Source organism: Scyliorhinus canicula, chromosome 17, assembly GCF_902713615.1.
Source record: "Scyliorhinus canicula chromosome 17, sScyCan1.1, whole genome shotgun sequence".
In the NCBI taxonomy this organism is placed as follows: domain Eukaryota; kingdom Metazoa; phylum Chordata; class Chondrichthyes; order Carcharhiniformes; family Scyliorhinidae; genus Scyliorhinus; species Scyliorhinus canicula.
In genome coordinates this window covers 34,713,026-34,735,134 of record NC_052162.1, presented here as the reverse complement: position 1 = coordinate 34,735,134, position 22,109 = coordinate 34,713,026, and the positions used below count along the sequence as shown (strand labels likewise).

The 22,109-nt window shown below is 47.7% G+C and overlaps 1 protein-coding gene across 7 annotated transcripts in view; it reads right to left on the bottom strand.

The window, feature by feature from the left end:
- The window catches only part of LOC119952339 (glutamate receptor 3-like), a 492,268-nt gene that overhangs the window by 176,863 nt on the left and 293,296 nt on the right, over window positions 1-22,109 (bottom strand). For all 7 annotated transcript variants that reach the window (XR_005457831.1, XM_038776029.1, XM_038776024.1 and 4 more), the window contains one exon: window positions 20,338-20,442. Coding sequence is in view for 6 of the 7 variants with exons in the window: in XM_038776029.1 (XP_038631957.1) it covers window positions 20,338-20,442 (105 nt within the window). In the remaining variant the exon portion in view is untranslated. The remainder of the gene's footprint in view (window positions 1-20,337; window positions 20,443-22,109) is intronic.

Here is a 22,109-nt window from a genome sequence, read left to right as displayed (position 1 = left end):
TATTATTTGTTAATTAGATGTGGGCGTCACAGGCTGGGCCAGCATTTAATGACCATCTCTGAGGGCATTTAAGTGTCAACATTGTTGTGGATCTGGAGTCACATATAGGCCAGACCAGGCAAGATTGCCTTCCTTAAAGGACATTAGTGAACCAGATTGATTTTTACAACAATTGACAAAAAAATTATGGTCATCATTATAGTTATAATATCAGATTTTAAAAAATTGAATAAAAATGTCACCATCTGCCATGGTGGGATTCGAACCCGGGTACCCAGGGCATTACCCTGTGCCTCTGGATTACTAGCTGAGTGACAATATCACTACACCACTGCCTCTCCTTTATTTATTGGTGAAATAAGTATTTGTTAATATTGAAAAGCTTTTAAAAGTGTCTATTGGAGCGTTTGCACTGAAAAAACCTTCTGATAGCCTCATGGAAGGCCTGCAAGTGAGTTCACTTAGCAGAAACTGGCCATGGTGATTATTTCGACCGAGGAGCCAGGGCTGCAGGTGCAAAAGATGGTGCAAACTCAATTTCCTTAGGAGGTAATTTGCACTTGAAATTCCTCAGCCTTTTGTTTGGGCAATTTTTGGGGGAATTGCCCAAATACATCAGAACATATGTATGAACTACGAGCAGGGGTAGGCCATCCGGCTCCTCACGCCTGCAATGAATTGCACTGAAAATACCAGTGGAAACTGCAGTTCAGGGACTGTCATGAATTTCATGAATTGAAATTTTTATGTCTTCAGAGTTCCTAGATGGGATTCACCGATATCGCAGCCATGTGTTGACGTCGGTGTCAAATCCGTTGCGAGCGACGCCGGCATCAACGTGCCTCCAGGCCCAGTAATTCTTCTCTTCTTTGGGGGCTAGAATGGTGCCGGAGTGCTGTGCGCTGCTCTGATGTCGAAAGCTGGCCCTACATGGCCGTCTCCACGCCGGTGCATGCGCGTGGTTGCTGTCACTGCGCCGGCCCCTGGGCAACATGGCTGAGCCCTACAGTGGCCCGGCAAGGGGGAACATAGACTACCCCCGGAATGAGCGGGCCCACTGATCGGAAGCCCACAAGCTCCGGCCTGCCCAGCGTGGAGGCTCCCCCTGGAGTCGGATCCTCCCGCGCCCCCCCCCACCAGAACGGCCCCCGCAGCCAGAACGCTGAGGTCCTGCCGGATGGGACCAGATATAAACCACCCTGGCGGGACTCAGCCCGTCGAGCGTCGAGAATCGCCCAGGGGGCCCCCGACCGGTGCTGCGGCGATCGCGTGGGCGCGATTGGCGGCGATTCTCCAGTAGCCGGAGAATCGACGGCCCGGCGTCGGATCGGCGTGGCGGGATTCACGCATCCCCCCCCCAGCGATTCTCTGACTCAGCGCGGACTCGGAGAATCCCGCCCCTATCTACAAAGCATTTCTTGCTGTGATGCTGCAATGCGTTGACTTTAGGTGTTCCAACCTTCTGCCTTGACTGCAGGGAAACTCCTTTGAGACTCCAACCAACTCTACTTCCCTGTTTACCCAAAGGGGCCGGATTTTCGTCTCCCTATAGTGGCGGGAGTGGGGTTGGAGAACCTGAAATGCTGAAATTTTGGATCGCAAAAATGAATGTTCTCTCTCTTCCTGCCCCAGTGTTATTTTTATGTGGCATTTTCACTGATTGGGAGGATCCTGGATCGTGACCCTGCATGCATCTCTTCAGAGGTCGGAGTTGCCATTGTGAATCCTATTGGAAATTTGGATTTCCTGCCCGCCTGCTGGAGTGGGTTTTCAAAGCCTTTTACAAACCGTCCTCATTGCATAATTCATGATCACTAGGGGAGGTTTGCTGAGGAGTTGCGAGTATTCTGACAGGCGAGTGTTAAATGTTTTGACAACTTCGAATGTCACTAATCATAGAATTTACAGTGCAGAAGGAGGCCATTCAGCCCATCGAGTCTGCACCGGCTCTTGGAAAGAGCACCCTACCCAAGGTCAACACCTCCACCCTATCCCCATACCCCAATAACCCCACCCAACACTAAGGGCAATTTTGGTCGCTAAGGGCAATTTAGCATGGCCAATCCGCCTAACCTGCACATCTTTGGACTGTGGGAGGAAACCGGAGCACCCGGAGGAAACCCACGCAGACACGGGGAGGATGTGCAGACTCCGCACAGACAGTGACCCAAGCCGGAATCGAACCTGGGACCCTGGAGCTGTAAAGCAATTGTGCTATTCACACAATAGATGCTGCATTATAATATAGATATATTTTAAGTGCAATGATTCATCATGAGGCTCTGACTGGAAAGGCAGGTTGACCATTATATTGACCAGCATTAAGGTTCATTAGAGTACTTCCCATTGGGAAAAGTACACTTACACATTTAAAACTGAAAAGAAACATGGGGCGGGATTTTCCACCGGCAGAATTCTCCGTTTTGCCGGCGCCCGGGGGTTTCCCGACGGAGTGGGGCTGCCCCACAATGGTAAACCCCATTGACTGGCCGGCGGTGGGTCGGAACAGAAATGTGGCGCGGCGGAGACAAGATTCTCCGGTCGGCGATGCTGAAATCATGTTCGGTGATAGGCCGGAGAATCAACATTGACTGGTGCCGAAATCGGGGACAGCGCGCTTTCGTGATGCTCCGCCACCTCCAAAGCGGCGTACTCTAAGAGTATCGATGGCCTCAGGACGTTGCCCGAAGGTCTGCGCCCTGATGCTCCCCCCCCCGACCGGCCGAGTTTCCTACACCGTGGGTCTCTCATGCCATTACCTGTCGGGAATTCGGTGTGGCGTCTGCGGACTCAGTCCAGCACCACCACAGTCATGGAGGGCCGATCCGCGGGCAGGGGAGACTCTGGCAGGGACTGGGGCCACTGTGGGGGGGGGGGCAGGGGTCGCGAGCAGGCCAAAGAGGGGGAACTATTTGGCAGGCCGGGTGTGCACGCACCCGGCACCATGTTACACGGCGCGGCCATGGACCCGGCAATTTTCCGGCCGTATCCACAGGTAGAGCCGCGTGCTCTATGCTGCCTGCCTACTAGTCACCCACCAAATGGAGGATCGGTGGCTATTTTGTGCCGACCTTTCAGTTGTAAAAGGCGTCCTTTCAGTTGTAAGTTGTCCTGACAACTGGCGGCGTCAGGACATGGCCTGAAAATCGGAGAATCCAGCCCACGGTGAAAGTAGAGGCAGGACTCACCATTCCGAGATATGTTTTAGATGGGACGGAAGTTGAAACAAAAGATTCGGGAGCAGATCACACCTGTGTTGAGGGAGGAAAAATGAAAACAAATGAAAAGGAAAATTGCTTATTGTCACAAGTAGGCTTCAAATGAAGTTACTGTGAAAAGCCCCTAGTCGCCACATTCCAGCGCCTGTTCGGGGAGGCTGGTATGGGAATTGAGCCCTCGCTGCTGGCTTGCCTTGGTCTGCTTTAAAAGCCAGCTATTTAGCTCAGTGTGCGAAACCAGCCCCAGACACATTGGAGGGAAATTGTCGAGAAGCATTATGGGTGGAGCTCAGGAATAAGAAAGGCGAAATCACAATGTTGGGACTGGACTACAGACCTCCCAACAGCCTGCAGGAGGCAGAGGAGCAGTTGTGTAGACAGATACTGAAAAGGCGTGAAAAAAGCAGGGGAGCTGTGATGGGTGACTTTAACTGGGATTGACTGGGAATCCCTTACAGCCAGGGGCTCGAATGGAGAGCAATATGATAGATGTGTCCAAGAAGGCTTTTTGATACAGTATGTTCAAAATCCAACCAGGGAGGGGGTTATACTAGATTTGATATTGGGGGATGAGCCAGGTCGGGTGATTCATGTTTCAGTGGATGAGCATTTTGGGCTTAGCGACCATAAATCTATATGATTTTGGGTCGTCATGGATACGGACAAGAGTGGCCCCTGGGTGAGGGTGCTTAATTGGGTGAGGCCCAAATTAGAAAGGAACTGGGGAACGTGGGCTGGGAACAGCTATTTCAGGGGAAATCCACTTCTGACATGTGGGAGGCTTTTAAAGGCCAGTTGATTGAAGTGCAGAGCAAGCATGTCCCCGCAAAAATGAAGGATTGAAATGGCAGGATTTGGGAACCTTGGATGACAAGGGAAATTGTAAACACAGTCAAAAGGGAAAAGGAAGCAGACAATAGGTCTAGGTAGGCATCTAAAAACTGACAAAGCCCTTGAGGAGTACAGTGAAAGTAGGAAGGAATTTAAATGTGGAATTAGGAGGTCTGAAATGGGCCATAAAATGTGTTTAGCAAACATGGTCAGGGAGAATCCCAAGGCTTTTTATGAATATATTAGGAGCAAGAGGATAGCAACAGAAAGAGTGGGCCCACTCAAGGACAATGGTGGGCAGTTATGCGTGGAACCACAGGAAGTGGGTGAAATCCTTAATGAGTACTTTATATCGGTATTCACCAGGGAGAAGGACATGACAGATGTTGAAGTCAGAGATAAGTATGTGAACGCTCTTGTGTACATCAATATATCAAAGGAGGAAGTGTTGAGTATCCTAAATAGCTGGGGCCTTAACAGGTATCTTCACATCCTCTTTGACCACAGGCAAGGTTCCAGAGGACTGGAGAATAGCCAATGTTGTTCCCTTGTTTAAGAACAGAAGCAGGGATAATCCAGCAAATTATAGGCCGGTGACCCTGACATCAGTGGTGGGGAAGCTTTTGGAAAAGATACTGAGGGACAGGATATATGCACATTTGGTGGAAAATGGACCAGTTAAGGACAGGCAACATGGTTTTGTACAGGGAAGGTCATGTCTCACCAACTTGATTGAGTTTTTTGAAGCGGTGACAAAGAAAATTGTTGAGGTAAGGGCTGTGGATGTAGTTTATATGGACTTTAGTAAGGCATTTGACAAGGTCCTACATAGCAGACTGGTACAAAAACTAAAATCACATGGGATTCGGGTGGGCTGGCTAGATGGATACGAACTGGTTTGGTTATAGAAGACAGAGAATAGCGGTAGAAAGGTGTTATTTAGAATTGAGATCTGTAGCTAGTGGTGTTGCGCAAGGACCAGTGCTGGGACCTCTGTTGCTTGCAGTATTTTAAAATAATCTGGAGGAATATGTAGGTAGTTTGATTAGTAAGTTTGCAGGTGGCATGAAGATTGGTGGAGTTGCTGATAGTGCTGAGGATTGTCAGAGGATGCAACAGGATATAGATAGATTGGAGACATGGGCACAGAAATGGCAGATGAACTTTAATCCTGACAAATGCGAGGTAGTGGCAACACAGGAGGCCAAGGTGATTAAGAAGCATAGGCATGCTTGCCTTCATCAGCTGGGGCATTGAGTACAAGAGTTGGGAAATCATATTGCAGCTATATAAAACCTTGGTTAGGCTGCATTTGGAGTATTGCATACAGTTTGGGTCACCACATTATCAGACGGATGTGGAAGCTTTGGAGAGAGTGCAAAGGAGGTTCACCAGGATGTTGCCTTGTCTCGACAATGTTGGTTATGAAGAGAGGTTGAATAAACTTGGATTGTTTTCACTTGGAAAGATGGAAGCTGAGGGGAGACCTGATAGAGGTCAACAAAATTATGAGCGGCATAGACAGGGCGGCATAGTCAGAGGCTTTTTTGCAAGGGTAGAGGTGTCAATTACAAGGCGGCACGGGTTCAAGGTGAGAGGGTGTGGTGAATGTATTCACCATAATGCATGCATGATACTGTAACCTGTGACCTATGACCTGGAAGTGGTGATATGAACTGCTTCCAGGTACTGTACTGTAACCCTGGTATGGCTCCGCCTCTGGCTCCGCCCACACCGGGGCATATATAAGCCGACGTCTTGTAGGTGGAATCCATTCTGTTCTACTGACTCTGGCTAGGCAAGTTCATGACCAATAAAGCATACTATTCACTTGCTCTCTCTGCCTCACGGTGAATTGAAGGTATATCAATGTATTGGTCATCGACCGCACTATGGAAGCCGCTCTAAAGCCGGACAGGCTCGATCATGACGCCCGCACGTCCAAAGCCAAGGAAATATTTGGACATTGGCTCCAATGCTTTGAGGCCTACCTCGACTCCTCCTCAACACCTCCCACAGAGACTTTCAAGCTGCGACTTCTCCTAGCCCGGGTGAGCCATTGAATCTCGGTAATGATCGAAAAAGCGGCCACGCACGAGGTGGCGGTCGCAACTCTCAAGGCGCATTTCGGGAAGCCCGTAAATGAGGTGTTCACCAGACACCACCTCACTACTCGCCGTCAACGTGCCGGAGAATAGTTGGATGGATATCTCGAACCCCTGACTCTACTCGTGAGGAACTGCAGCTATTGAGATGTGATGGCGGAGGAACATATGAACTCACAGATCCGGGACACCTACATGGCAGGGGTCCGCTCGAACTATATCAGGCAGCGCCTGCTGGAAAACGGGACCTCCGACCTGCGGGAAACGATAAAGCTAGTGACCTCACTGAAGGTGGCCTGTAACCTGTGACCTATGACCTGGACGTGGTGATATGAACTGCTTCCAGGTACTGTACTGTAACCCTGGTATGGCTCCGCCCTCACCGGGGCATATATATGCCGACCTCCTGTAGGCAGCATCCATTCTGTACTACTGACTCTGGCTAGGCAAGTTCATGACCAATAAAGCCTACTGTTCACTTGCTCTCTCTGCCCCACGGTGAATTGAAGGTATATCAGAGGGGGAAAGTTTAACGGAGATATGCAGGGTAGGTTTTTTTACACAGAGTGTGGTGGTGCCTAGAACATTCTGCCAGAGGATGTGGTGGAAGCAGGCATATTAACAACATTTAAGAGGCATCTGGATGGGTACATGAATAGTGAGGAAATAGAGGGAAACGAGTAGGGGCAGAAGGTTTTTTTGTTAGTTAGGGCATTGTGATTGGCACAGGCTTGGAGGGCCGAAAGGCCTGTTCCTGTGCTGTGCTTTTCTTTGTTCTTTGTGCAAAATAGCTTTGATTGACAGGACATCTTGTATAGCTGGTGTGGTGAACATGATTCACACCAGATTATAATCTGATATACATGTGTCTATATTGCAAGTGCAGTTGCACTACCTGTCCTCCAGGGGGAGTAGCTCTGGGAATGCTCGAGTTGTACGGGGCTTCTCCCTTGGCTCTGCCCAGGACTCCTCCCCCGGAAGCTGCTGTATAAAGATCAGTGCCACATGGTCAGCCGGCCAGTTCACCGAAAGTTCAATGGCTAATAGGTTGGCTCTGTTGTGAGTATATTAAAACCGCTATTCTAATCCTACAAGCACGTGTCCGTAGAATTGTTGGTTCCAACAGCTTGGAAAAAGAAGCCATCTATTTTATCCATCTCAAAGGGATGGAGTCAGCATATGTAAGCAGACAACACCCAGCTGCACCTCTCCTCCATTGGCATGAACCCCTGCACAGCCTGATTGTTTTCAGGCTTGTCTGTGTACAAGTCTTAGATGAGCTGCAATGGTTTGGAAACCATCGTTGTCCACCGCCTCCCCACCCACCCAATACAAATTTAATTCCCTTCGTGTCAACTCAGGTTGAAGGGACTATTCAAAAGCATAGTGTCCTATTTGATCCTGAGCTGAGCTTCTGACCACATATCCTCTTGATCACAAATATTGTCCACTTCCAACTCTGCAAAATCACTTGCTTCTACTTCTATCTCAACATATTTGATGCTAAAACCCTCAGCCTTGCCTTTGACATCTTCAGATTTGGCTATTCAATTTCCTATCCTCCAACTCAAATGACAACTCAACTCATCCAAGATTCTGCTGCTAGTATCCTATCCCACTCCAATACTGTTCATCCATCACCCTATTGTTGATAATCTACCTTGACTTCTGGGCTTAATGTTTCTAATTTCAATTTGGCACCTTGAATTTAACGCCTTTCATGGCCCTAGCTCCTCCCCATTTCTGTAACTTCCGAAAATCTCCGAGATATCTCCGTTGATCTGATTTTGGCTTCCTGAGCAACCCAAATTGTTTCAGGCCATTATCGGTGGAAATGCCTTCAGCCATGTAAACCCAATGTTCTGGAATTTTCTTCCTAGAGCCCTCTAATTTTGCACTTTCATCTAATTGCTAAAGAAGTTCCTTGAAATGCATATGTTTGGTCAACTCTTTCATTACACCTCCTAATAGCTCCTTCTTTGTCTTGACATCCATTTTGTCTCTGTGCAGTGCCCTGGGACATTTTTGAACAATAAAGATGCGAGAAAACCCAAATTATCTTGCTGATGTAAAATCACAACAGTATACAAAATACGGACAGATGCCAGAATTTTACGCTCTCCCCGGCAAGTTGTGAGGCAAAAGGGAGCATAAAATAGCATGGACGGGATTCCCTCTGGAATCCTGCCCGCCCTGACCCATTTTACAGTGGGGCAGACAGGGCCTCAGATGGAAAGCCCGCCCTTGACACTTCATCACCACATCGAGCCTTTTCTCACCCAGGCTGGCGGGTACCCGATGTCTGAGGGTGGGAAACTGGAAAGTTCTCACCTTCCATCTCAGGTGGTAAGGAGGGAGGCACCTCAATCACAAGGCCCCTTCATACTCGGGGTGCCTTACCTTCAGGGGAGCTCCAGCCCTCCTCCCACATCACTCTCTCCCCCTCTGGCCTACTTTCCGACACAGAGATCGGCCCCCTGCCAACCCTCCAGGGCATTCCCTACCCTTCTCTCCCCGGGATCCCTGGACTTAGTCTCAGGCACGGCACTGCAGTACCTCTTCTGGCCACTGTGGCACTGTGCCAGGATGGGCTGGAGAGCTATCGGCTAATCAGGTTGGCCAGCAGCTCTCCAAGGCAGACTTCCATTCTGCCTGCTGCCAATCAGACAGTCGCTGGGCACTCGCCATCCTGAAAATTCAGGCCAGAATTAATGGCTCTAAAACGGGGACCTAATTGCAATTTAGAATTAGCATTGAGTTACATTTGAAGACTCTGGTCCAGTTATATCTCTATTTCTTCTTCATCTGATGACTGGGAGGTGGGAATTTCTACCCTTTCACAGTGTGTTTTGCTGCGGCAGAGGCAGCCTGCCATTGCCTGGCGATGGGATCATTCAGCCCTGCCGGTGTCAATGGGGTTTCCTGTTGTTTGCACCTTCCGCCTCCAGGTGGCGGGGGATCCGTGTTAGAACATAGAACATAGAACATAGAACAGTACAGCACAGAACAGGCCCTTCGGCCCTCAATGTTGTGCCGAGCCATGATCACCCTACTCAAACCCACGTATCCACCCTATACCCGTAACCCAACAACCCCCCCTTAACCTTACTTTTATTAGGACACTACGGGCATTTTAGCATGGCCAATCCACCTAACCCGCACATCTTTGGACTGTGGGAGGAAACCGGAGCACCCGGAGGAAACCCACGCACACAGGGGGAGGACGTGCAGACTCCACACAGACAGTGACCCAGCCGGGAATCGAACCTGGGACCCTGGAGCTGTGAAGCATTTATGCTAACCACCATGCTACCCTGCTGCCTGTTGACGTGACTGGAAGATCCTGACAGCTGAAGTGGCTGGAAAATCCCACCCAATATGTCAATTTCCATCCCAATGCTATGGAGGATTGTTTTGGATTTTAGCGCGCCAGTTGCCTTTTGTTACATTAATACCTCCTCCTGACATAAGGTACAACAGTAACTTTTAAATAAGATTATGTAACTCAACAACCTATTGTCGGCTACACACCCACCTAAACGCGCACACTATTATACCTTTTTCTTGTATGTTACTTTGGAAACCATCTAACCAAAGTGTGCGCTAATATTGGAAATTAATTTACAGCTTGGAATTATAAGCAACAAGACCCTATCCATTCATTTGCCAGATTAATATTGGAGTTTTTTTGATCAGTAGATTTGAGATGGATAGATGACATGAAAGTCCATTTGTCTTTTCTATTTTTTGATGTTTGGTATGTCACTTGGTTTAAAAAGCTAAGTTCCTACATAGAGCTGAGGCTTTAAATTCACACATTAGATGCCATTTTCCAACTTTGTGTTTCCAGTGGGAGTCCCATCTGCTGAGAGTATGCGTCACAAATTCATTCTATAATCTTCTGAATATGAATGCAGCAAAATATATTGAATATATTCTGTGGATGTACAAGCCACCTGAGCAGGAATGCAGCAAGTAATCCCTGTTTTGTAGCATGAAGGAAAAGAGTTTTCCCCTATGGATGAAACAGCACAGGAAATTAAAATGAAAAATTATAAAGAGGACTCCTGACTGCAATGCTGTTCCATAGTTCATTACCATCCATCTGGTAAATTCAGATGGTTTGCTCTTGTAACAATTTGAACACCATCTACGTCAACATACTTCCTGGAGGACCCATTACATTTGTGATCTCAACTTTCTTGAGGGTGTACTGAAGGCAAAGAAAATACTGGCTCTTCTCAAATAGATGATCATTTGCATCATGGCAATCTCTGGATACTAACCACTAGATGCATTTTGAAACTAGAAAAGTAATTGGCGAGAGCATAATCCTCATAAAAAAGAAATACTTTCATTTATACAGCACCTTTCAAAACCACAGGACAGCCTGGAGCACTTTGCAGCCTCTTGAGTATGTTTGAATGGAATGCAGGAAATATGGTAGCCAACTTGTGTACAGCAGCTTCCACAGAGAGCGATGTGGTAATGACCAAGTCAGCTATTTCTTATTGATGTTGATCAAAAGAAAATATTTGCCATGGCACTGGGGATAGATCCCCTGTTCTTCGACAAAATAGCGCCGTAGGTTGTTTTATGACCGCTTAAGAGGGTACATGGATTATTTGTTTAACCCTCTCGACATGCCCCAACCAATTCCCTAAAATAAAATGGAAGTCAATTTGTTGCAGTTCAAATTGTGTGTTGCAATGTAGCTGTCGTTTAAATCATTTAATCCAACGATGGGAATCCAAAGGTCTGAGAAACTTGAGGGCAAAATACAACTTTAAGTAGCCACGGAAAAGAGTGACAGTGAATTGGCTGATGGTTAGGCATTACAGCTTTCCTGTCCATTGAAAGTTAAAGGCAACCTTCTGAAAGCAGGCGACTGACAGGGGGCTTTAAAAATGTTTGCTGGGCACTAAATTGTACAGGGAAGATAAATCCACATCAAAACTTCATGGAATACAGGAACATTAGACAATGTAGCACAATGAGTATTTGTGATGAGAAAATTAGCTTCTGATGGAGCATTGTAGAGAATAATTGACGATGCTGCTGAATCCAAGAATGGGGGACTGTAGCGGGGTAATTTTAACCTAACCTGCAGGCCAAGAACCGACCAGATTGGATTGATTGCCTATTTGAAACAATTTTACACAATAGAAATTAAAACATGGTGTGATACAAAATCAGTGGCCAAGCTTTTCCATCACTTTCTCACTGATTGGATTGAGCACATCCATGATATATGATGTTATTTAAAGAGCTCTATGTATATCTTGTAGCACTGAATTCTTACCAGCTCTCCGGCTGTAGAGGTATGGGACACAATTTAACAGATTTTAATTGAGTGCAAATGCTACATGGTATCTACTGACTTCTTCTATGTGGCAATCTATTGCTGGCCACCAGACTGATTCATGTGGGATTGTTGTTTCACCTTAACAGCACCCAGAGGTCCTTCATGGGCCAGATGCAATAGTGTTGCTGTATCGCTTTCGGGATAAATGCCTGAGTTCCGCATCAGAGAATCGGCTCCGATGCCGAAATCGGGCTTGACGCCGGTTTTGTGCCGATTTGGCATGCTCTGGAACCCCCAACTCGACGAAATTGATCCACCAAATGCGCAGCTTGGAAGTGCAGTACGCATCTCATTACCGGCCCTGACGACCACTTTTCTGGGGCCTCAGCGAATTTGCGCCCCGGATTGTCCGATTTCTCGACAGCGTGTTTCACACATCCTTTAAAAAATAGTGAAGCCGGAGTGCTGGCTGAGGCGGCTGCGAGAGGAGGTAGGAGATGGCGTGGGGGGGACTGCGGGCTCCCGTATTGGACACCGTCTGTCCGTGCTTTCTGCGTCAGGAGGGGGTGCTGGCAGGGCCGGGGGAGGGGAAAGGGGGGGGTGGGAAACTGGCCAAGCAGCCGGGGAGCCCCCGACAGGACAGGGCGGTGCCCACCCACCAAGCACCATTAAGGCATCCATCTTGCTAGCCGCTCACCCCGGCCTCTGGGTGGACGGCGAGAAAGTGGCTGTGTAGGTGGGTGCTGCCCCACTCCACGGCCATCCCACTCAACCGGCGACACCCACCGGGTAACCATCCGGGGCCACACCGACAGCAGTCCCCAATGAGGGCAGTGCCATCAAATGGTGGCCTTGGCAGCAGGGACAGACGCCAGGACCGGGGGCACCGACGGGCCGGGGTGCGGGGCATGCCTAGCTGGGGCACGCGGTGACAACTGGGGTCGCCATGTAGCCCATGGTACCAGGTTGTGCATGGGTGTATGAGCCATTATGACGTGTTCCCTTAACCCCCTACAGATAACCATGTTCGGTCATCAACCAGCAATGTTGGCCGCTGTGGCGACGGCCGCTGCTCTGCATGCAGTCCTGTGGCAGCCTGAGCGGGGGTGGCTCAGAGAGGAGGCGGAGGCTGCAGCAGAGGCGCGATCTGCAGAGGGGCAGGTGGCAGTCGCGCTGGCTGGATGGCTGGCCGCCTGACAGGACGAGGAGGAGGAGGTGGAGGTCGTGCCAAGGAGGGGCCAGATGAGGCCTCGCGTATGCCGCGACCGCATGTCCTTTGAGGAACTCCCGGACCGTCATGCAGGAGGAAATTGCGGATGAGCAGGGAGACTGCCAGAGACAACTGCCAAATGATGGCAGACCTGGCACTGCAGGTGAATGGGGAAGGACATCCACTCCTGGTGGCCGTCAAAGGTGACGGTGGCCCTCAACTTCTACGTGACGGGGTCTTTCCAGTCGCCGAGTGGGGACCTGTCCGGCATCTCCCAGGCATTGGCGCACAGGTGCATCCGGGCTGTCATGGACACCCTGTATGCCCTGGTAGACCGGTACATCCAGTACCCTGTGGACCGCACCCACCAGGATGCCCGGGCAACGGGTTTTGCTGCCATCTCTGGGATGTCCCGGGTCCAGGGAGTAATCAATGGGGTGCATGTCGGCCTGCGGCCACTGGCGGATAACAGGCTGCTCTCCCCGTTGGTGCTCGACTGTCTTGGGGCACTGGCTCTGGCACTCGCTGGGGGCAGGGGGCCCAAGGTGGGCCGGGGCCATCCCCGGCTGGTCCCGTAAGACACAAGGTGACATGTATGGTTACACAGCTGGTTTGGGCTGAGGTGTGAGGGGTGAGGGCTGGAGTGAGGGGGTGAGGGGTGTGGGGTGAGGGGTGTGGGGTGAGGGGGTTGGGATATGGGGTGAGGGGAGTGGGTGGTGTGGGGTGAGGGGGGTTGGGGTGTGCGGTAAGGGGGTTGAGGTGTGGCGGTGGGCACACTTTTGTTATGGGGACCCGCAACCAGGCCGGGCAGTCTCACTTCGTAGCGCACCGCCGACCATGTCGGCGGCCTCCCTCTCCTCCGGCCCGCCGACAATGTCTAGTGTCCTCTGCTTGGGCATGGTGAGGGGACGCAGGTCTGGTGGTCCCCCTTTGGTCTTCTCCCGCTCCCTGTGGTTGTGCGCGGCCTTGCCCTGGGGAGGGGGGGGGGGGGCAAACAGAAACAACAACAGTGTTAGATGGCCCGGCATGCAGCCCAGGGGTTGGGTATCTGATGGCATCAGTGGCCAGGGCACCCGGCCATTGCGGCTGGCATGGGTGCAGCCATGTGGGTCAGCGTCAATCACGGAACCGGCGAATTGGCCGCCGATCCGTTAACAGCTTGTTGTGGTTCCCGATACGCCCGTGCTAGCCCCTTGGAAGCGGTTGAATTGCTGTAGCTGTGGACCCGATCACACCGTCGTGAAATCCCATTGTTTTCACTGCAGCATCAACACTTAGTCTCCAGAATGGGAGAATTCAACCCATGTTGTTCCTCACCATCAACAGAGACTTCGCCACCTGTCAAACCAATGATGTCATCTTCTTCAGCAACCTGCACACCTTTGTGAAGTCTTTAGATAGGGTGCTCTTTCCAAGGACCTGTGCAGACTCGATAGGCTGAATGGCCTCCTTCTGCATTGTAGGGATTCTATGGTGATTTCGCCTGAAGCGTGAGGTGACTGTGTTGTGAATCAATGAAGTACCTCTGTAATTTGTGCATGTTTTTGAAAGTATATGACTATGATGGGCTCTCTGCCATCTCTGGTGGAATATATATTGTATGAGCATCACACCTTTCTTTGACCTGAAGAATTCCTTGAGAGCACTTTGAAACCGTGCAAACATAGACGTATCTTCTGTTGGCTGCTCAAATATTTGCTCACCTTCTGCTCCAAGCTAATATTGCCTTTGTGCCGATTGCTGCTATCTGTGGACTGCCCACACCCATCGTGATCAAGTCAGTCTGGCACCCTGAAATCCACTGATCCTGCCGTGTGGATGGGCCACTCGGTTAAAAAAAACAAAGTTGCTGGAGCCAAAAATGTAACCTAATCTCCATCTTCATCACCAGTTGTCGTGTTTTGTGGCTCAGGGATAGACAGAGATAACGCACACCAATTTCTATGGGTGGGATTCGCTGGCCGTTCACGCTGGCGGGGTCTCAAGGTGCCCCCAAAGGTGGGATGAGTTCAGCAGGAAACCATGTTGACAACACCGCTGGCCACTGACAAGTCACCTTCTGCCGCTGTGGAACACACCACTGAGGGGGAGGAAAACCTCACCGAATGTTCCCAGGAACATTATTTACAGTGCTTAAAAATACTTGCTCTCGCTCTTACAGCTTATTGCTTCAGTTTATTTTTTGTTTCTCTTACCACGCCCTGGGATAGAGGCTTAAGTAGGGTGCTCTTTTCAAGGGCTGGTGCAGACACAATGGGCCGAATGGCCTCCTTCTGCACTGTAAATGCCATGATTCCATGAAATCTGGGGACTTTGTTGTCTATATGGCTCAGTTCCACACTAGGTGATAAAATAAAACTGGCAACACAGTTACAGAGGTAAATTTTGCCTGGTTCTTTGTTTTTTTTAAAAAACCATTTTTCTTGTATCATTGAAAGTAGGTATTTGGCCAGGTTTGGATTCTTTGCATCCGCAGTAATTTGCTTTTATATTTGGATTCTTTTGGCTTGGATGACACTCTTACTGTGACTTGTTGTTTACTGCGCTGTACTTTGTAAACAATAGGTTGCGTAACGATTGACAGATTTGGGTCAGTATCCAGCAATGCAAAGAATACAAGCCCCTTTTACTTCAATAGAGACATTCACCAACTGATCCAACAGTGTCTCTTCAGTAAATGCTTGATTTGAAAAGGAGTTTTATATGTTTAAAAAGGAGGCATTGAACGTTTCCCCTCTATCGCAATATCCTTCTTCAATGAAACCTTCATTAGGCTGGCAGAGAAACTCCCCAAAATGTTTTGATTGGCACTTGTGTCTGGAGTATCAACCATGCACATCAGACCTGTGAGTGAGGACCAATGATCAATGTTTATTTGATAAGGGCAATCTTTCTTTGCAATCCTTTTGACTGGGCTCATTTGTCTCCTGGGAAGCACCTTAGCAGTTTTGACATGTTAAGTACAAAATATTCAGACGGATTTTGACATCTTTTACTTGAAAGAATGAAAATAGCCAGTAATTTGGATGAAGCAATGTGAATAGTACACTGAAATAGGGAGAATTTGGTGTTCAATAAAATTTCAAATGATCAAGTAGTAAAACAAAATGACCGTGCAGAATATCTGTCAGGTATTTGATGCTGTTCATTCACCTGTTCCATGTTAAATGAAGTGAAAATTTCCATCTGAGCCGCAGGTCAGAGTTTTCCCATCCTGAACTGGACAGTCTGCAGGCGGAACGTCAAAATAAAATGACGCCGATGGCATCCACCATTACGAAATGTGATGATTTTCCAGAACTGGAAAGGCAGGAGACCAGGCGGGAAAGTGTAGATGCCCGCATCGTTAATTGGGCAGCTTGAGGTCATAGTCTCATAGAGGTCTACAGCACAGAATAGGCCCTTTGGCCCATCACATCAGCACTAGTTAAAAGCAACCACCCATGTATTCTAATCTCATTTTCCAGCATTTGGGCCATAGCCTTGTCTGCCCAGGCATCACAAGTGCACATCTAAATACTTCTTAAGTATTATGAGGGTCTCTGCCTCCGCCACCCTTTCAGGCTGTGAGTTCCAGACTCCCACCACCTTCTGGGTGAAAATGTTTTTCCTCACATCCCCTCTAAACCTCCTGCCCCTTACCATAAATCTATGTCCCCTTGTCATTGATCCTGCCAACCAAGTGGAAAGGTTTCTTTCTGTCTACTCGATCAATGCCTCTCATAATACATCTCAATCATGTTTCCCTCAGTTTCCTCTGCTCTCAAGAAAAACAATCAACGTCTATCCAATCTCTCTTCACAGCTAAAACTCTCCAGCCCAGGTAGCATTATGGTAAATGTCCTCTGCACGCTTTCCAGTGCTATCATATACCACCTATCATGTGGATTCCAGAACTGCACTCAATACTCTAGCTGGGGCCTAACCAACATTTTATACAGTTCCAGCATAACCTCCCTGCTCTTTAATTCTATGCCTCTATTAATAAAAGCAAGTATACCAAATGTCTTCTTAACCACTGTACCCATCTGCCCTGCTACCTTAAGGGACCGGTGTACATGCACACCAAGGTCCCTCTGATCCTTGCTGCTTCCCAGGGTCCTGCGTTTATCATGTATTCCTTTGCCTTGTTTGTCCTGCCCAAGTTTCTCACCTCATACTTATCCGGATTGAATTCCACCTGCCACTGACCAGCCTTAGATTACATACCTTCCTGTAATCTAAGGCTCTGCTCCTCGCAATTTAGCACCCCACCAATGTTTGTATCATCTGCAAACGTACAGATCGACCCTCCTACATACATGTCTAAATAATTTATATAAACCAAACAGCAATGGCACTCATGGGGGGTCTCCCAGGGGATCAGAGGCCGCCAGCTGCATGCCCTTTAGGCAGGTGGTACCATGACACTGTTGGTGCCACCTTAGTACCTTGGCAGTGGCAGCCTGGCATCATGACAGTGCCACCTGGGTGCCAGCCTGGCACTGCCAAGGTGCCCAGGTGGTGTTGCCAGCTGGCATGGGCACTACCAGGGTAACATTTCCAAGCTGGCATTTTTGCACGTGGGTGACTGGGCCGGGGTTGCCTGCCGTTGGTGGCAGGGTATGGCCGGGACCCTCCCATATTGCGTTCGGACTTAGGGGGCGGTCGGAGATCGTATCGGGGGCCTCGCTACAATGGGAAGTTATGGGGAGCGGAGCTCCCCACTGTAAAACACAGGGCTATGTGTGGCCTTGTCCAGGCGTTCCCCCATTCAGGCCCCTTATTCAATACAAGTCGCGTTGAATACCCATGTGTCTCACGGCATTGCAAGTGTCGGAAAACTCGTGGCTAAATGCGTTTGCTATGGGACTATTGATTTAAGACCATACATAGATATCAGCCAGAACAGTGACTGACAAGTTGGAACAGAATGTATCCTGCTTCCTTGGTTCGATCCCCATTCCTGCCTCCCTGGCCACTAATTGGGCAGCAGATTAATCTCTCGGGTCAGTAGGACCCCCACCGCATGAAAATTGCACTTCATGTCATGCTGGCCAGGAGGGGAATCAGGAGCTGGGGCTGGGGCTGGTGGATGTATGACCTAAATGTAAATCCACCTTCCGAATCCCACTTCCAAAAGGAAAATCTGACCCTCTGTCTCAAGGCATGCCGTCCTATAGGACAATAGCTATTCAGAGTCAGCTAAAGACTACATAACATTACTTCACACTAAGACTGTTAGAACCAGTAAACCTCCTGGTTGAAGATGCCTTGTGTGGGAAGAAGCTCTGTGTGGACTAACAAAGCAAATACCGCATGGCCATTCCTAACAGCTAAGATGAAACCATTGAGAACAAAGAGCTGAGCATGACAACTAAAACTCCTACTTATGATTGCTGTGCAGAGAACTTTAAAGTAGTGTCGGAAGAGACAATCTGCAGCAACTGCTCTGTAATATAAAGCCAGAGTTAAAAGGGAAATGGTTGAAAGAATTATGATTAGCCAGCATGTCCCTAATTATGAAAGGTTGGTTATTTGAATAGTTAAAAATTAGTACCTTATCTTGGGAGGAATTGGGGGCTTGACAGTGCAAAGGATTCATATTAACATGAACAAATTAGTCATTAACCCAGGATGACTGTCAAGTTATTTCAGCCTCCTCACCCTAGAACTCCCCCAAATGACTCATTTACTCTCAGTGCTTGAAGCCAACGACTGTTTTAAAAAAAAATCTACAGGAATAGATAGAAGAAGCAATAGCAAAGTCAGTTAAAATCCAGTGGCAATATTTGGGCCCTGGAACTATAGCCTGGATATGACTGGAGAAATGCTTAATGTCTTCCTTTCAAAATTCATCCATTCAATGTTGAAGCAGTCGCATTAACCCATTTAACCATTCACCTTCTGGTATCCCACCGAGTAATTTGAGAGTCTTTTGGCAATGCAGTATTGCTGCCAAGATTTTGTATCAAGTATTTTCTTTGGTGGTATTTAATTAGAATATATGATGGCGGTAATTATATATTTGCAACAGTAATCAAAACCTCCCCTCTCCTCATTGCACTGATTCTTGTAGAGGTACGGTTTGACGGGCACTGTAGCCTCACCAAAGTGACCACTCACTTCTGTGAATGTCAGAAGACTAGTGAAGGCAAGTGCCTGTGAAGCACTATTTGCTTGAGAAGCCATTTAATTACATTGCAGCTATTATCTATGTAGTCATGGGAACCAAGGTCATGGACTAAGTATTTTAATTGGTAAACAAGCTGGAAATGCTGGAAAAATATATTCATGAATCTTATGTGGAGCCATTTCACTAGCTGTGATAGCTACCTAGGTTTCTGTAATACTGGCGTTCCTCACAATTGTACTGCTGTTAACCATGATGACTTGGAGAGCCTTGTAGACATGTTTAGAAAGGAGACAGTGGGGGAGTTGGATCTACTGGCAATCGGCCTAAGGGAATAACTGTGGGAAAACTGTGCAGCAGAAACAGCAGAAAAGAGGCAATGCTGAGGGTTTTGGCAGCAAAGTTCAAGAGGAAATCATGATGAGCAATACATGTGGAGAGAGAAAGTAAACACTGTGCCATGTCATACTGAAGTAAGACGTGTCAGGAGAAAAAGTGGTCAATTCCACACCTGTTTATTGGTCTCAAAATTCATGCTGGGTGGGTTGCGGGGGGGGAATCTAATTTCCAGATGCAGTCTCCTGCATCTGATAACCGCCATCACCCCCCACCCTAAAATCCCGCACAACAGCCGACCAGGTGACTTTGAGAAGGCCCCAATTGAGGAGCTGAACAATATACCCGAAATGTGTCAATTAAGCTTCTGCATGCAACTCTCCAGTTTTATGTGACGAGGGCCAATTTGGAGCCAACCTCAGAATTCTGCTTTTGAGTATACGTCCGTGAGACATTGCTCACTTAATTTGCATTGGAAACTAGCGTGATACCAATTTCTTGGCCATGTTACCCCCTTTAAGGCACGTCTGACATTTATAACTATATCACTGTTAGCAGATGGGTCCTTATTATTCTATCACAACAAAAGTAGTCTGAGTCAGTGTGCCTAGTCACAGAGCATAAGTTCTATTTTCCATTGTGCAGTGCAAGTCCACAGGGAAAGAATGTTGCACAATGATAATTCAGTTAATGCCAGCGATAACAAATTTCAACCACCAAGGATGGTGGCCCACCCACACAAGATACATTCAAAGCAAAGTAAATAACAACGACTTAAACATCTTTTCTTAAATAGCTAATGAGATAGAAATTGCAGGAACTGTGTTCCTCAAGGTAGGTGAATAGATGGATGAACAATGGTCACTTTGGCAAGGTGTTGGTGAGTACTCTGAAACCAGCATTATTGGGCGGGATTCTCTGGTCCCCCAGCTGCCTGTTTCTTGGCGGTGCGCTGTTCGCTGGTGGCCAGATTCTCTACTCCTGCTGCTTGTCAATGCATTTCCCATTGAAGCCACCCCACGCCGCCGGGAAACCCATGGGTGGGCGTGCACTGCCGGTGGGAACAGAGAATCTCAACGGCCGGAGAATTACAGTCCATGTCCAAGAGAGAAATTTAGCTGACTAAAAAAAAATGCTTGTAAGTCTTTAAATTCAATACATACATATATCAGAAACATCATCATTTGCTTAACAAACAGGCCTGCTTTATTTTAACCTACCTTCCGAGGCCCAGAAGGTCTTAGTTCATAAACATCGATTGTGTAGTTTGATCTGCGCCCATAGTTGTCAAATTGTAGGTTTCCAGTCAACCCTCGGCCTCGTACCTGCACACATAAAAAAAATAGACATGGACTGACATACTGCTGATGAAAATGCTTCGTTTGAACAGATTTGCGATTGAAGAGTCATGAAAGATACCTGTGGGCATGCTCGAGAAGGTCATCACACTGTCAAAGTCCTGCAATTTGACATATAATCTACGGCATATAAAATAGAATGGATCTGTCTTAAGTATAATTGTTGCTGCTGTTTATAATGGCTCCATTTTAAATTGAAGTTGAACTGAAAATTAAAATTTGTCCAGACAGTGCAGAGATTTTTAGGTAGTCACTAAAAACATCATTCTTAGATAATAGTGCCCCAGCTATCTTACAAAACAATTACTCCCATCACATCTTTTGGGAGATGACCTGATGAGCAGAACTTTGGGGCACATGGGGAGGGAGAGATATAGGATACTGCTCATTCTCTTTTTACCGAGAAAGCTGCATTCTTGAATATAAGGTTTTATCTTCTGGGAAGTAATCCAGAGGCTGAATTTTTATTTCCCAAAGTGGAGAAAACCCTGAGTTGGGAGGGCCAAAGTAGAGGTGTGCGGGGCCATAAATATGAACTGCTCTGACAATTCCCGCCACCTGCTATTTTCGTCAGGTCAGGAATCATGCAGGAATCATGGCAGCCCGGCAATCATAACAGGTTGCGACTCAACACTCACTTAAAGTGTCGTTGAGCTTGCAATTTAAATCCATAGTGTAAATTCAAATTTCTGTGACTTTGGTATTTTTGTGTAGGCTCGGGGGTGGGGTGGGGTTCGAAAGCCTGTGATAACCCTGCCAGATAAGTGATTTTGTGAACCTTGCGGGTGGCCTGATGAGGAGTCGGGAATTCTTTGACGGTGAAATTTAAAAACTGTTGCTAGACCCTCCTCACATTCCCCATTCTCCAATCATGTCCCCTCACACCCCATTGCCTCATTCAAGCCCCTTTATATCCCATATTGCTATCCCATCATTTCCCTATGCTTGCTCCACCATTTCCATTTGGAAAAACAAATGTCTGGTTATCCAGTCGAACTGCTTTTGTTGATAAAGTTGCCAAATTGCCTCATTATAAATACTCGGCTAAACTCCTAGAATGACTAATTCACTGAGCTGAACAGACAATGTTGATACAGCTGTAGAAGGGAGTGCAAGCTTTGTTTGATTAACATTGGTATTACGTTGTCATCGGGTATTCTTTCTTTAATAGTTTTTCAATGCCTGTGTGTTTATTTACACAAGATTAAGAAGTGTGCAGTGGATCAGAACACCTGGCATTGATACAATAAATGGCTGTAGTTGATACTTTGAAGAGGCTGTAAACTGAACAGTTTTTCTTGAAAGTATATTTTCAAAACCTTTATTTACATTGTCAATTTCAGGGATATTTCAAACAGTTGTCAGACTTACCAATGGCTCATTGATTCTGTAACAAGTGGATACTTGGCAAGTAGGTATGGAAGATGCATAGGGGGCACAGAAATGACATGTAAGGTAGGCGGGGATGTGAGTGCATTGGAATTATGAGGGATTACACATAGAAACATATATAGAAAATAGAAGCAGGAGAAGGCCATTTGGCCCTTTGAGCATGCTCCGCCATTCTTTATGACCATGGCTGATCATCAAGTTCAATACCCTGATCCAGCCTTTCCCCAATATCCCTTGATCCC